This window comes from Mesoplodon mirus (genome assembly GCF_964341445.2).
Source record: "Mesoplodon mirus genome assembly, chromosome: 7".
In the NCBI taxonomy this organism is placed as follows: domain Eukaryota; kingdom Metazoa; phylum Chordata; class Mammalia; order Artiodactyla; family Ziphiidae; genus Mesoplodon; species Mesoplodon mirus.
This window is the reverse complement of record NC_138983.1, coordinates 90,413,233-90,429,835: the sequence shown is the minus strand read 5'-3', so window position 1 is coordinate 90,429,835 and position 16,603 is coordinate 90,413,233. Positions and strand designations below refer to the sequence as shown.

The window sequence follows — 16,603 nt, the reverse complement described above, 5'->3', positions numbered from 1 at the left end:
CAGAACTCAATTTCCTTATCTTATGACCACTAAGCTTCTCCCTAAATCTAATATACTAAGCTTCTAAGGAAAGGAAAATATATTACTAACGACATGTTTTGATTTCCGTTTCTTAGAGTTCAAATGTCCACCATTCACCTTGGTCTAAGCTTAAGGAACCATTCAAGGGGATACAATGCAGGTGGGAGGAGAAAACAGAACCCTCACACAAGCTGTGCTGTGTTGCGATCAGCCTTCCGTTTGAAAAATAATCTTCTCTATAGCTTTAAAGTGATAACTTTGTACCTGCAATGCTTCTTGTTTCAAACGGATTTTCTCTGGCTCCTCCTGAACACGTTCTGAGGAATCGTCGACCTCTTCGATTTCTGAGGAGGAAGGACTCTCTACTGTCACAGTCACAGGAAATTCTGATGGACCTGAGTGTCACAAGAAGAAGATAGGAAACCACAGAGTTGTTACACTAAAGTGCAAAGAAAGAAGACAAGATTGTATAAAAGACAACACAAGCCAGATACCAAATATCCAAATATTAGAGGACATTTAACAAAAGTGATCTGCGGTATCATTATTTATAAATGTCTCTCACTGCTCTTTAGTGTAAAACAGGCAATGACTAAGTAAAAGTACAGGAACTTATTTTTGCTATGTTACTGTACAGACCTCTGTTGTACGTGGTTAGGATTAGTAATGGGAATTGCCCATATTATTTTATTAAGTTTCTTTCACAGAAGCCAAGTGAAGATCCAAGGTAAACATTTCTTCTCAGATCAACTTTATACTGCAAATGAAAAATTTATTCTTCACCATCAGACAAAAACAGTCTGGAAGAAAATGTAGTTTTTCAGAGGAAAATACATCAGTAAAGGGACTGATGAATAATCAGGAAGTCAACATATCTAAGCTGTGAATAATAGACATTAGAATTTTAAAAGATAAATCACATACACACACACAACTAAAACTGACCCATCAAAAACTTCATCTTCTCACCACCCTTAAGCCAAAACTAGGGCAACAATTCTCCCAGCAAGCTCACTGCCACTGCAGTGTTGTTCAATAGGACATTTCCAAACATTAAAAACTGACCTGGCCACAACCCCATAAAAGTCTACACATCATAAAGAGCTGTGCTGGGATTATATAACCACGCAGAAGACAAGTCACTAGGACATCATGTTGACAACAAGCAGCAAACCCTGCAGCCTAGGAAAACCCTAACAGGAGAACGAGGTGCACACCCCTCTCTCCGGGAACGCAAGGCCAGGACTGACACCCAAGATGCTCTTCTCTCAACCTCAGCAGTGGTGCCTTTCACAGAGCAACTAGGCAGTCTCCCAAGACCACTGGGAAGGAGAATCTGATACTGACAGTATTCACTTGCCACGAGGCCATAAGCGAGGGAATGTGTGTGGCCTTGGTGAGAGAGCAGAGGTTTGGGAGATGTTGCTTTATATTGGCTTTCAGATCAGGAATTTGTACATATAGCCCTCAAACAACGTTTCTTGAAAACATGTGAACATTCTTGAGTATGACAGCTCCATGTGAGGGGTCAGAAATGGCAGTCAAGTTCGTTTCACTGGGTAACAGCTGATTTGCGGACTGGAAAACAGGCTTCCTTGTTTACAGACATAGCCACAAGGCTGCCCGTTGTGTGCCAAATCCACACAACTACACAGTTGCATTGGGAGAGCGACCAAAAATGTTTTACATGGATTTATTTCAGAGAGGGAAATGCTTCATGTAAGGCTCTGTCAGTTTAAAAAGCAAGAAGAATGACCATCCACCTTTCCCAATTCAAGCCCTATATATCATAAATGTGATAGCTACACACCACCAACTGATTACATACATCACGAGCTTTGATGAATGGAAAGCCCCTAAAAAGATAGCAACAAAACGAAGTTAGATCTTCATGTAAATACATCACCAGTTAAACCCAGTTAATACAACTATTTAGTAGTATGAACAGTATCCATACAGAATTGTGTATAAAAATAAATAAGCTCAAAACAAGGACCTGGAGGGCTCTGCTACGGAGAAAACACAACAGAATTCAGCCTACTGGCTTGGTAATAACTCTCTGAACTGCTGAGAGGCCCCTTCAGCTCCTATGTTCAGGATGGTTGAGATTTCAGTCTCTCTTCTTTAAATGGTGATATTAATCGTTCTCTAATTTACCCCCCTGTGTGACGAGGATGGACCTGCGATTAAGTGTCTCAGGAAGAAGACAGGAAACCACAGAGCTGTGAAACTCAAATGCAAACACTGGGGATTCAACACTATAGTTTATGCAACAGCAATTCACATTACCATTTGCAAAAAAGTAGTCGGTTGTCCAGTGGGGAGTAGAAACATCCATTTAACATGAGCAACTGAACAGATATTTTACACAGGAACTACTTCAAGTACTATTTAAAATCAATTCTCTTTGTTTTCTTAAGCAATTGTTAATCCCCAATTTCGTGATTACTACCAAGTAAGTCACCTGAAGATCATCTAGAGCCATCTATTTCACTTAGCAAGCCTAAAGCTATAATTCAACCATTTTATTTACTGTTCTGTGACAAAAATTACTATGAACAGCTATCCCCTGGATAAGAAATCAGGTAATGCTAGTTTGACTCACTAAATCTGATTTACTGAGTTAATAAGCCAGTTGATTTAGGTCTAATGCATATTTTTCATCCATTCTGCATTAAACTATTTCCCATGCCTAAAATGTCTTTTTTCCCACTCGTACGTATCCAAATTCCTACTTCTGTGCTGTAGGGCTTCGCTCAACTACACCTGCCTTTAATCAAACTTTTCTCACATGCACAATTGGTGATCATTTTAGTCTCCTCAAGACTCCCACGGAGTTACCTCTGTTGTGACACTTGAGAAACAACTTGAAACTCCCAATTACTTTTAATTTTTCTTCCTTAGAGGGCTCATTAGGCAGAAGCCAAGCCATGTGTGAGTTACCTTTTTTCCTCTACACAAAGCACCAGAGACCACCCACATAATACAAGTTCCAAAATAAAGAACTCTAAATGACTGAAAAAGACAGGGAATGCAAACAGCTTACCTGTTGCTTTTTGCACTTTCTGCAGGACACAATGGCCGGAAACCAGACACTCCAGGTGGTAGCGCTTCAGGAGGGTAGCATTCTTTACCAGCAGAGTGTTTCCTTCCATTACTTACAGGCTTCTTTGCGGCCAAGACTACGTTTGACAAAGCATGAAAAGAAGGAATCAAGATGCACCAAAGGTCTACAGAGCAACTGTCACACGTGCACACGTCGAAAGGAATCAAAAAGGCACTTGACAATGATGCCAAGCCCATTTAAAAAGAGGATCGGTTTTGTACAAAGGTTTTACATAAGCCAGCATTTTTTTTTTTTTTTTTTTTGCGGTACGCGGGCTTCTCACTGTTGTGGCCTCTCCCGTTGCGGAGCACAGGCTCCGGACGCGCAGGCTCAGCGGCCATGGCTCACGGGCCCAGCCGCTCCGCGGCATGTGGGATCTTCCCAGACCGGGGCACGAACCCGTGTCTCCTGCATCAGCAGGCGGACTCTCAACCACTGCGCCACCAGGGAAGCCCTAAGCCAGCATTTTTAAAAAATATAAGTTCTCTACAGTAACAAGTTATTTTAACTAAAACAAAAGTATTGACATGTGCAGAAATGCAAAAATAAAGTTTAAAAAAAGATCCCAAAGTATGATACATTTTATGTATCATGCAGAAACACTCAAGTTTCCTGAATCGTAGAACACCTTTGGCATTTCTGAATCTCAAGGACACAGAAACACAGATATACCCATGACTTCTGCCAAACAGAATCTTCAGAAGTAGACCAAAAGTTAAATTTAAGATGAGTTTTTCTATGTAAAAACAATACAAGTTATAAGGCTGCAAGTTGCTGGGGGGTAGGTGAGTCAATTTTACCTTCCTATAAGCCTGTCAACCTTCACTGCTCCTTTGATTTCATATAGAAAACACAAAAAAAACAAATGAAACCCACTGGATGAAAGAGTGAAATGTGGAGACTTACCCTATATTTCAGTAGTAAAGAGGCAAGTATCTTTATATGAAACATTTGGTTGCAGAAACTAGACCTACGTGTTAATATTTTACTTAGAACAAGCCATATATTAAAATTCACATTTAAATATTTAATTTGAATTTACTGAAAACAAACATCATAGGTTAAAATGGTTATATTTATCCTTCAAAGCTACTATATTTTATTTTATTTATTTATTTTAATAGATCTTGATTGGAGTATAATTGCTTCACAATTCTGTGTTAGTTTCTGTTACACAACAAAGCGAATCAGCCATATATGCATACCCATGTCCCCATATCCCACCCTCTTGAGCCTCCCTCCCACCCTCCCTATCCCACCCCTCTAGGTCATCGCAAAGCACCAAGCTGATCTCCCTGTGCTATGCTGCTGCTTTCTACTATATTTTAGCAGCATTAGGATGCAGGGTAAAATGGAGTGTATGTGGTAATATAGGACAAATATTTCATAGAGTGTAGCTTATTGATAATCACCACACGATCCTGTGTGATTTACATGCCTCTTAAAAATATATAGGAGCTCAGTTCATTTTGTGCTATTTTATTGTGTTTTTTAACTTCATTGCCATCAAAAAAAATGTTTGTATGCATACGGTTTGTATGTGTATACCCTTCCTTTACTTTCAGAAACTAATGCAAATACATTTGTATTAAAATTTTTTTAAATTACACTTTTCTTGTTAGGAGATTAAAAAATTTCTAATAAAAGTTCCCATCTTTTATTAGGCATACATAAGTACAATACAAATGTGACACAATTCACACCATTATTTCACTCCTATACTCACCTGGATCTAGGTATATACCCAGATACTGATTTGGCTTACCTCTATGTCTCCAAATAACTGAGGCAAATACAAAAAAAAGCCCAAGAAATAAAATTACTCTTAAAAGAGCTCAATGAGCTTGTATACTTCAGTTACATTTCCACTTTGTTTAATCATGTTAACTAAAAAAAAATGTTTAACTATTCTCATTCCATGATGCCCTATTATTCTGTACTAATTTTACAGAATTCCTAATATGTTTTACATATACATGTTTTATTTATATATCTTTCCATTTCTAATATCATAGCAAAAGTCAATGTAGCTATTTTAAGAATGCTTTACATAGGATATAAATTTTTAATAATAATATCTAATTAGTGTGATATCACAAATCTTAACTTCTTTGAATGTACTATTTGATTATTAAAATATCACTCTCTTGAAAATACAATTGGCAGACGATCAAAGTTTTTTGACTTCATAAACACTCTTAACAACTTATTTAATACACTATTGTCCAAGCAAGTTAATAGAGAATCAAAAACATACAACTTGAAGTATAAAAAAAAAAAGCTGTATTTATGAAGATGTTTACAATAGTTTATTTGAGGTTATTTCCAAATTTTCACCAATTTAAGAAATTGACCTACTCAATGAAACCTTGTGAATGCAATGGTAAAAAGTATAACTATGAATCACAGAATTTAAATTTAGTATGAAAAGAATGGCAAATTATATTGAAGCTATGTGGAATTATGTTTATAGACAGCAGGAATAGAAAATTAAAATGTAAATATTGCTTGATAGGATAATGGGATTAGAGGTGGTCTTTTAAATTTTTCATTTTTATGCTAATACAATACCTTTATAAAACTCAAAAATCTTCAAACAACACATTTTTTTAAAATTGTGGTAGACTACACAAAACAGAAAATTTATAATTTTAACCATTTTAAAGTGGACCGTTCTGTGATATGAAGTCAACAAATTTTTAAAACTTTCAGAGGGCACCTGAATAAAAGATGTGCTGTCCACTGGTGATTTTAATGTATCTGGTATATAACTAAAGTCACCATAAAACTCTTTCTGGGAAATTGGCAGATCATAAAAATAAAAAATTTATTTTGCTTTTTATTAAAACTTATTGTTTTGCTGTTTCAAAATTCAAATTTACTCACAAGAAACAGTTTCATATTAGATTTGGTTTCACAAATGCTGCTCCTGCTATTCATTCTTATCACCAAAAAAAAAAGACTATTTGTGACTAACGATAATATGTTACAGAAAATAAAAAGTTAAAAGGTTTTCAATCTGCATATCTGGGAACCTAAATTAAAGCATCACACAACATTTTCAAAAACAGAAAAGCCATTTGATTTGACTAAAATCTTAGTTTTAAGATGGCAGAAAGTACCTTGATAATTTTCTTTTAAGAAAGAAAGAAAACCAAGCCATTAAAGAGAAATTCTTCCGAAAGAACTGAAACATGTTATATACCTCTGACTTGGCACTCCTTCCATCTGGAGAACTTGTTTGGTAACTGTTTTCATCGCAGAATGATCTAAAGTAAAATGAATTGAAATTAGAGTAATTATTTTCCAGTGAGTGGCTATTTCCATTTAAAACCAAAAGCCAACTAATTATTGCTTTTCCCATACATTTAAATATGAAATCTACATTATATAATTATACACTTATTTCCCCTTGTGTATTCTAATTTCTTCCTCAGAAACCTAAGATGCCATCTTGCAGACTGCCCACAGTGGCTACTATTTTGGCAGCAGCAAAGGTCAACTTGAAACATTTTGCATCTAAAGTGGCTTTGGATACCTTTGGATACAAAGTACAGTCTGAGCACCGTCCAGACGCTTAGATACCTAAAGAGCATCTAAGATATCAAACCAGGGCATCCAAGATAACAAACCAAGTCCTGATATTCCCTCAAAAGCTGCTCCTCCCATCAGCCCCCTTCTTCTAAGGGATACTACCCAGTTGCACACATAATCATCAACGACTTGTCTCCTTGGTACTATTTCCTTCATACCTCACATCTATCTGCAGGTCTTGATAGCTACACCCTCAAAACACAACCTGAATTCAACCACTTTTCACTTGCTGCAAACTTCCAACCTAACCTAGGCCATAAACATCTCTTATTTGGAGCACTGGGATAGTCTCCTAACTGGTCACCCTGTTCCTCTTTTTTTTTTTTTTTTTGAGGTACACGGGCCTCTCACTGTTGTGGCCTCTCCCGTTGCGGAGCACAGGCTCAGGACGCGCAGGCTCAGCGGCCATGGCTCACGGGCCTAGCCGTTCCGCGGCACGTGGGATCTTCCCGGACCGGGGCACGAACCCGCGTCCCATGCATCGGCAGGCGGATTCTCAACCACTGCGCCACCAGGAAAGCCCCCTGTTCCTCTTCTTTATCCTCCCAAGTCCCTTCTCTATACCAGGTCACCTTATTCAGATACGATTTGCATCATGCCTTTTTCCAGTTCAAACCCCTCTACTCATTTAGAATAATCCACATCTTTACTCTGGCCTTCAAGACTTTACAAGAGCAGACCCCTGGCTAGCTCCTTGACCTCATGTCATACCACACTCTTCTTCACTCTGTACTCTGCCCAGATTGGTCTCCTTGCTTTTCCTTAAATACTCCACCCACCTACATGCCTACATACTCATTGCCTCCTTGTCCTGGAATGTGCTTACTCCACATCTTCCATGGCTTGCTCCTCTCTTCATTCAGGTCTCCGTTCAAATGCCACTTCTCCAGTGAAGCTGTCCCCTAACAAACCTATCCAATGGAGTCCTACCTGCTCTCCCTCACTCTCCTTACATTAAGATAGTTTTGCACTTCCTACTCTCTAAAATTATATGACTTATCTATTTACTCATTTCTATCTGATCTCCTTCACTAGAATGTAAGCTACATGAGGGCAAGACTTTTGTCTGTCTGGTTCACTGCTTTATCCCTAGTCCCTAAACCCGTCTCTGGCACACAGAAGATGATTACAAAATTACTTGTGAATCTGACAAATGAATAAAGTACTCCTGGCAAGAATTCAGAGGTTGCACAGGAAAGAAAGAATGCTCTTGGTGGAAGCAGGCTTAGTATCTAGGTTCACCTCTATTCAGAGTAGAGATAAGAAAAATTGACAAGTATAATTCACTTTAATTAGTACCTTAGCTGCTAAAAACATAAGGGAAGTGCAACACTAGAAAAGTACAGTTGAAGCTTGAACAACATGGGTTTGAACCTCACGGGTCCACTGACACACGCATAGTTTTCAATACATATGTACTATCGTCCTACATGATCCAAGGTTGGTTGAATCCACACATGTGGAACCACTGACTATAAACTTATACCCAGATCTTCAACTGCGCAGGGGTCGACACCCCTAACCCCACGTTGTTCAAGGGCCAACTGGATATGATGAGGAAAGTTAAACACATTAAGTTTTAAAAAACTGTCAATAACTGAACAAATTCTTTTTGTTTTGCTATGTGTTTATCAATTTAAAAAAAGTGACCACATACCAACAAGCAGATTTTTTCTTATATCCAGAACGAGCAGAGTTCTGTTGGTTTCAAGGGTCTTTAGGAAAGCCTTTGCTCCTTCACTGGTGAGGCCGCACTGCTGCAGGTCAAGTGCTTTTCGATGAAAGACAAAAGGTCACTTGCTAACTCTACAGATTTAACATATAGAAAACTCTCATTTTCTCACGTGTGGAAGAGTCCTGCACAAGACAAGTCATGGCAGGTTTGTAATTTTGGGTATGGAAAAAAACAGAAACATATACGCACACACATAATGCATAATCCAATTTAAAAACCTCTTCTTGGATGTGCAATGATAACCCTGGCTTTAGTAACAATAAATCAGACAACATATTTTACAATTACAGAACTGAAGAATAACTGTATATAACCTATAAGCAAAAAGCATCACAAAATGAATCTCAGTTCATAATTAGCAAGGGCGGCAGGGGCATGTAAACCTCACAAGCAAAACCTGGTGGAGCTCAGAAATTCACTGCATTCTTCTGATCATGATCTTCAGCTCCAAATCACACTTGAAACTAGTTCAAAGGGGAAAACAAAATAGAAGAAATGTAATAACTGTTAGTTTTAGAGGAAAAAAAGACAAGTCTAAGAGGATACAAATAATAAAAACTTTCAACAATGTGTGAATACAGAATACATACTAAAAACCTATCATGAAAGTATGATGGTCAAGAACCCTCGCAGTAAAAGGTCAGACAAAAACCAGAAAAACGGATCATGAATTCTAGTAGTTCTGGGGCTGAACAACCTACTCATTTAAACCAAAGGGATCATCACTAAAGCCCAGGGATTAAAAAATATTACATGAAAGGAAACTATCATGAGTCTTTTGTTTAAGTGTTGTGTGGACCATCACATTAAAATAACTGGAGTCTTTCAACACCCCCATGACACACAGAAATAGCAAGTCAGACATACGGATCTGACAGGATATGATACAACCCTTACAAGCTCTCACTACAGAAGAATGGACACAGGGTATAATTAACCAAATAGCCAAATTAATACAAACAGCCAGTAAACCTCACCAGTCAATCAAATGAATACAAAATAAAACACAATGTGGTTATTCTCCTATCAGATGAAGCCAAGATTCTGTAAGAAAAGCCTTTAAATAATGTCTATACCCTTTGGATCCAACAACTCTCTTTCTAAGAATTTAACCAAAAGAAATAGTCAGAGATATAGGTAAGGATATATATCAGAGTACTATTTGTAACTGAAAAACTGGGCAAAGCTTATATACAAGAATGGATAAGCTATGTGCACTGTGGCATATTCATATAATGGAATACTGAACAATCACAAAAAATGATGCAGGAGATGCAAATTTACTGACTTGCTAAAATGCTCATACTAAATTAATTGAAAAAAGTTATAAAATTGGGAGTAATCCCACTTGCATAGAAAATGGAGAGGTACTCATTTTTGTAGTTTTACATTTTTTTACAAGTGCTACAGGCCAGTGTTTGTGAGAGGCAGGCTTCGCATCTACTGTTGGGGTGGACTACAAATTGGCATAGCCTTTCTGGGTGGTAATTTGGCCATGTGTATCAAATGTCTTAAAAATAGGTCACACTTAGTCATTCCACTTGTAGTACCTTATTTTACAGAAGTAATCCCGATGGACACAGAGATGTATATACAACGTATTCACATTGTTTCTGACAGGGAAAAGCAAACTGTCTAAATAGAATTGCAAAGAATCGATTAAACTATGGGACATCAATACGACACAATACTACATGATACATCATTAAGTGAAAAAAGCAGGAATATGAAATAGCAGGTATACTACAATTCTATTTTTGTAATCCCTAAGTGTACATATATATTTGTAGAAAAAAAAAGACTGAAAGTATATACGTCAAAATGAACAGTGATTATATCTGGGTATTAAAATGATAGGTAATTGTTCTCTTGTTACTCTGTATTTTCTATAAAGGATATATGCAACTCTTAGAGAAAGTGTAAAAGCAAAATAAAAGCTATCAGTAAAATGAGGCTTAAAAAAACCTATCACAATAGTATCATGCCAAAAGCTAAGCATATTAAAAATTCAATATTTTCAATTTTAGAATTTCCCTCTAAGCCATAAATCCTCACTAAGAGATTCTGCCAAAGCACTTGCACCCAGGTCACCAATGAGCGGGTTGCAGTTCAGAGTGATGCGCCTCAAACCAGCCATGCAGTCAAGATCACGTCTCCTGGAATGAAGACTCTCAGCCCAGGTTTCTTCATGCCTTCTGGTAGTCTGATACTTCAAAGATTTAATGGGATGAAATTAAGATGCTTGAATAAGGAAACAGGGTGTGCCTGAGTATGGCTTATTATGTCAGAGAGTTACACACACACACAGATCAAGCATATATGCCAGGAGCATCAACCTGAGAAATTCAACAGTCACTTCTGGTTTACGAGTCCAGTGACCCAGATTCTGCTCGGTCAGTGATTAGATTCTAGCCACTGCATTTCCTGTTTCTGAACACTTACGTAAAGTTGGACAACTCAATTACAGTCTATGAATTATTTTCCTTATCTTCTAAGTCAGGGAATTGGTTCTAAATCCTATCTTTGCTGAGGCCCTATATTTCATCATCCTGTCCTCCAATGGCCTCCAAACACCTCACTGGGCAAACCATAAGAAAACTTTTTAATATGCATCTTATTTATTAACAAATTATATACACAAAGTTCCATACATAGAATTTATGTACATGATAAACTACACAGATTTTTAAAAATAATACAAAGGTAAAAATGTTCTCATATTTTCTTTTCCTAACTCCTAAGGCATTATTTTATTTTATTTATTTTTTTATAAAGATTTATGTATTTATTTATTTGTTTGTTTGGCTGTGCCGGGTCTTTAGTTGCAGCATGCCAGATCTTTTAGTTGTGGCATGTGGGCTCTTAGTTATGGCAGGCACGTGGGATCTAGTTCCTTGAGCAGGGATCAAACCCAAGCCCCCTACATTGGGAGCACATAGTGTTAACTGCTGGACCGCCAGGGAAGTCTCAAGCATTATTTAAAAAACTATATTTACAAAATGTATCTCACATGCTACCTTGGGTGTGCACACAAGCTTTAGAGGCCTGGACTATGCAGAGCCAGTTTGATGTGCCTTGGGAAAATAATGGTTTGACATTTAAGCAAAAGTACTGTCTTGAAGACATTCAATTCTTTATGTTCATAAAGTAAATTTTGGTAACAGGGAACACTGACTGTAAATGAAAAAAGTCTTATTACATTCCTGAAAAAGTAAAAGACTCAAAGTGCCTTTGTTACTCTAAAAGGAAAATCATTAGTGTCATTTTTCTATTAACAATAACTTATTAAAGCTCCAAGCAGAAACAACAGCAATCACTTACACAGTGCTTAGTATGTGCCAGGCACTATTTATACAAATAAGTGCATTTAAACCTCATAATGAGGCATAGAGGTTAAGTGATTTGCCCATGGTCACTAGCTATGAAATGGGAGAAAGGAATTCACTCTGTCTACAAGAGGTGGGCAGGTCAGGCGTGGATCAAGGCCGGAGAGGACGACACCTCTAGGCCACAGCAAGTAAGGGCTGAGCGCGATGCCCCAACCGAAGAAAACTGCCCCACACCGAGCGGTCTCCTGACACCCCGAGCAGGTGCTGGCCTCCGAAAACACGTGTGGGAGCAGTGGGGACAGAGCTCCTGAAGCAAAAAGGAACCGCAGTTGATTATGGAAGATTCTCACAAGAATAACGCTTCAGAGACAGCACCTCAGTCTGGTTCAACAGTTCAGGGAGCTCATATTTCTCATATTCCTCAACAGATGTCATTAAGAGGATCTGCGCCAGTGACAATTGTACCTCTTCCTGGAGAGCAAGTACAGGTTCAGGGGGTCATCCAGACAGCTCAGTCTTCTGTAATTCACCCACCACACGTGCAAACGGTATCATCTTTATCAGAAAGTGAAGAGTCTCAGGACTCATCTGACAGCATAGGCTCCTCACAGAAAACCCACGGGATCCTAGCACGGCGCCCATCTTACAGAAAAATTTTGAAAGACCTATCTTCTGAAGATACACGGGGCAGAAAAGGAGACGGAGAAAATCCTGGAGTTTCTGCTGTCACTTCTATGTCTGTTCCAACTCCCATCTATCAGACTAGCACCGGACAGTACATTGCCATTGCCCCAAATGGAGCCTTACAGCTGGCCAGTCCAGGCACAGATGGAGTACAGGGGCTTCAGACATTAACCATGACAAATTCAGGCAGTACTCAACAAGGTACAACAATTCTCCAGTATGCACAGACCTCTGATGGACAGCAAATACTTGTGCCCAGCAACCAGGTGGTTGTACAAACTGCATCAGGAGATATGCAGACATATCAGATCCGTACCACACCTTCAGCTACTTCGCTACCACAAACCGTGGTGATGACATCTCCCGTAACCCTTACATCTCAGACAACTAAAACAGATGACCCCCAACTGAAAAGAGAAATAAGGTTGATGAAAAATAGAGATCCTGTAATGTGGAGAGCTGTGATTGGAACTAATAACATAGATGGGCGTCAGCCACACTCCAAGATGATGAAAGCTAAAGCGATCATTATCCATCCAGACTTCGATGTGGAATCTTATGAAAATGATATTGCGCTTTTTCATTTAAAGAAAGCAGTGAGATATAATGATTATATTCAGCCTATCTGTCTACCTTTTGGTGTTTTCCAAAGACTGAACCGAAACACGAAGTGTTTTATAAGTGGATGGGGAAGAACAAAAGAAGAAGGTAATATTACAAAAAAATTACACGAAGCAGAAGTGCATTATATTTCTCGAAGTTTTTGTAATTCTGACAAGAGCTATGGGGATATAATTCCTTACACTTCATTTTGTGCAGGTGATGAAGATGGAGTTTTTGATACTTGCAGGGGTGATAGTGGTGGACCATTAATGTGCTACTTACCAGAACGTAAACGATATTTTGTAATGGGAATTACCAGTTACGGATATGGCTGTGGTCGAAAAAATTTTCCTGGTGTCTACAGTGGGCCATCCTTCTACCAAAAGTGGCTGACAGATCACTTCTACCAGAACTGGAAGCAGGCTCTCGAAGAGATATTTGCACAGTCATGCTCATGGCAGCATTATTCACAATAGCCAAAATGCAAAAGCAACCCAAGTGTCCATCAACAGATGAATGGATAAACAAAATGTGGTATACACATACAATGGAACATTATTCAGCCTTAAAAAGTAAAGATATTGTGTCACATGATACAACATGGATGAACCTTGAGGACATTATGTAAAGAGAAATAAGCCAGTCACAAAAGAACAAATATTGTATGATTCCAATTATATGAGGTATCTAGAGTAGTTAAATTCATAGAGACAAAAAGAATGGTAGTTGTCAGGTGCTGGGAAAGGGGGAGAAATGGAGAATTACTGTTTAATTGGTACAGAGTTTTGCATGATTAAAAGAGTCTGTGGATGGCTGGTGGTGATGGTAGCACAACACTATGCATGTACTTAATGTCACTGAACTGCATACTTAAAAATGGTTGATTGTAAATTTCAAAAAAAAAAAAAAAAAAAGAAATGGGAGAAAGGAGATTTGAACCTAGGCCATTTGGCTTCCGCACCCAAGTTCCTGACTGTTTTCTACCTCAGGGGTCAATGGACTTGCCCTGTACAGGCTCAAAGAATTTTTCAATTTTTAAAATCTAAATTTAAACATTTCCAGATTTGTGGGCTATACAGTTTCTGTTGCAACTACTCTGCCCCACTGGTGTAGGGTGAAAGGAGCCACAACTACCATGTAAACAATGGGTGCGACTCTGTTCCAGAAAAACTTCCTTTACAAAGCCAGGCGACGGGCTGGATCTGGCCCACCAGCCAGAGTTTACCTATCCCTGATCTGCACCATCAAACTATTAAAAAGCCTTCATGTCAAATTATTAACTAACTTTAGGCCTAAATACAGTCATTATAACCACTGTAAAGTTGTTAAGGCATTATTTTAAAAACTGTATTTACAAATTGCTGATGTACTGACTTTTATTAGTTTAAAAACTACAACAGGGCTTCCCTGGTGGCGCAGTGGTTGAGAGCCCGCCTGCCGATGCAGGGGACACGGGTTCGTGCCCCGGTCCGGGAAGATCCCACATGCCGCGGAGCGGCTGGGCCCGTGAGCCATGGCCGTTGAGCCTGCGCGTCCAGAGCCTGTGCTCCGCAACGGGAGAGGCCACAACAGCGCGAGGCCCACATACCGCAAAAAAAAAAAAAAAAAAAAAAAAAAAAAAAAAAACTACAACAGCTAATAAACACTTGATTCATTTAAGTCTTGAAGACTAAAATGGCATAGTTTCTTCACAGTATTACAATAAATGTTTTCAGTAAAAAAACATACATAAAAGTATTATTAGGTATTATATATTAAATCTCTTATTTCTAAAATTAAGTGGACTATCTTTACTAAATGGTAGAATCCCAAACTGAAAACTGGTCATATTCTTTCAGCAAAATGAAAGCTGCGCTCACATGTATTAAAAGACAAAAATTAGGGCTTTCCTGGTGGCGCAGTGGTTGAGAGTCCGCCTGCCAATGCAGGGGACATGGGTTCGTGCCCCGGTCCGGGAAGATCCCACATGCCGCGGAGCGGCTAGGCCCGTGAGCCATGGCCGCTGAGCCTGTGCGTCCAGAGCCTGTGCTCCGCAACGGGAGAGGCCACAACAGTACCACACACACACAAAAAAAAAAGACAAAAATTAACTACCCTCTGTATCAATATATTAATGTGCTTCAATCACATATGTTTTCATGAAAGTTTAAACATAAAATCACCTTTAAGATCTAGGCCATGGGATCTGCTCCATGCCATGTCAGAATACACCCCGTGAAGTTTACTTAACTTGTCTTTAGTGTGATAGAATTCTTTATACCTTGACAAATAACTAAAAGGAAAAAAAAAAAAACCCACACACACAATAAGATGAAGAGCCTATACATTTGTCAATCTTGACTTATTTGCTTTTCTTGAGTCAGTTGGAGGTTTATAGCCACATTCTCAAAATCATTAACTACACTCTTCCCAAACAGGTAATTGACGAACAGATGCATTCTAAAACTTGTCAGTAACAAAGCGCTATTCCAGTTTACAGCAACAGTTTAATTCTACTTAGATACTAAAACTGAATACACTGAATACTGCAAACTTTATTCCCAACCACTCAGCAAAGTACTACATACCTTTTCAGATATAGGGAAAAAAAGAAAAAGCATACGATTCTTCCTATTTTCATTTCCAAAGATACATCCCAATCTTAATGATCAATCAGCGATTTCAACGTCAACTATAAACCCAGTATACTGCTGCTGTGCAGTGTACTAGAGCAATGGAAGAGAGAGGACCTCAAACCCTCTGTTCCCTCAAATTCAAAGGCAGGCTTCCTGACCCCTCCAGACCACTACTGGACACAGGGAAGGCACACTAATGTTTCAGGACCCCAACCAACAGTCACCTGCTTTGTGATTACTTCCATGACACACCCTCACCAACACCACTGAGTTTGCTGCTCCTACAGGACGTTACATGTATTTCCTATTTTAACACATACCACAGTGCATCATAATTATGATTGCAGATAGATGTTCTAACAATTGAAAGAGAATGATGACTTTTTTGCTCTTTACATCTTGCTATTTCCCTTCCCATAATATTTCTTGAAGCAAAACCATAAAATATAGACAAACACAAAAAACAGAAAATACACAAAACGTGTGCTTTGCACTTTAACGCAAACTTAAGTAAAATTAGTTCTGACAGTATCCAGCATGACAAACTTCCATGGTACAAACGAGAATGGACCAAGGTTTGAGCAGGTACAGGAGACAATCCAGGCATGAACAACACCAAGGCAAGGTAGACAGGAAGTAACATGGTGTGTAGGAAATCACGAGACCAGTCTGATGGGAAGAGACTTAAACAAGACTGAAACTCACTTTCTAAACCTCCATCTCCAACTGGACAATTCGCAGGACACAGGTGCACCAAAGTGGCCAATTTATTCAATCCCTTTAATATGGAGGAAGAGTTTAAAATTTTACTGGTTTAATTTGCCCTAAAAGCAACTCTCAACAGTTATGGCCTCTGTCGTCGGAGCTTTGTATGAAATTAAGTCAAAGTGTGGCGCTCCTTTGCCTTTTTTTTTTC

The 16,603-nt window shown here is 38.6% G+C and overlaps 1 protein-coding gene and 1 pseudogene across 2 annotated transcripts in view; one reads left to right on the top strand and one right to left on the bottom strand.

The window, feature by feature from the left end:
* LOC309808866 (centrosomal protein of 78 kDa-like) overlaps window positions 1-16,603 on the bottom strand; it is a 1,034,926-nt pseudogene that overhangs the window by 13,616 nt on the left and 1,004,707 nt on the right. Inside the window, exons 4-10 of the transcript in view lie at window positions 16,393-16,465; window positions 15,235-15,344; window positions 10,491-10,665; window positions 8,386-8,492; window positions 6,333-6,375; window positions 3,068-3,169; window positions 286-416 (exon numbers count right to left, since the gene is read on the bottom strand). The product of the transcript in view is annotated as a centrosomal protein of 78 kDa-like (transcript). The remainder of the gene's footprint in view (window positions 1-285; window positions 417-3,067; window positions 3,170-6,332; window positions 6,376-8,385; window positions 8,493-10,490; window positions 10,666-15,234; window positions 15,345-16,392; window positions 16,466-16,603) is intronic.
* LOC309808050 (uncharacterized protein) lies at window positions 12,018-13,548 on the top strand (the record flags this gene model as incomplete). Its single annotated transcript, XM_082628057.1, has 1 exon — window positions 12,018-13,548. Exon 1 carries the CDS (start codon window positions 12,121-12,123, stop codon window positions 13,546-13,548), a length of 1,428 nt encoding a protein of 475 aa, XP_082484183.1. The 5' UTR covers window positions 12,018-12,120.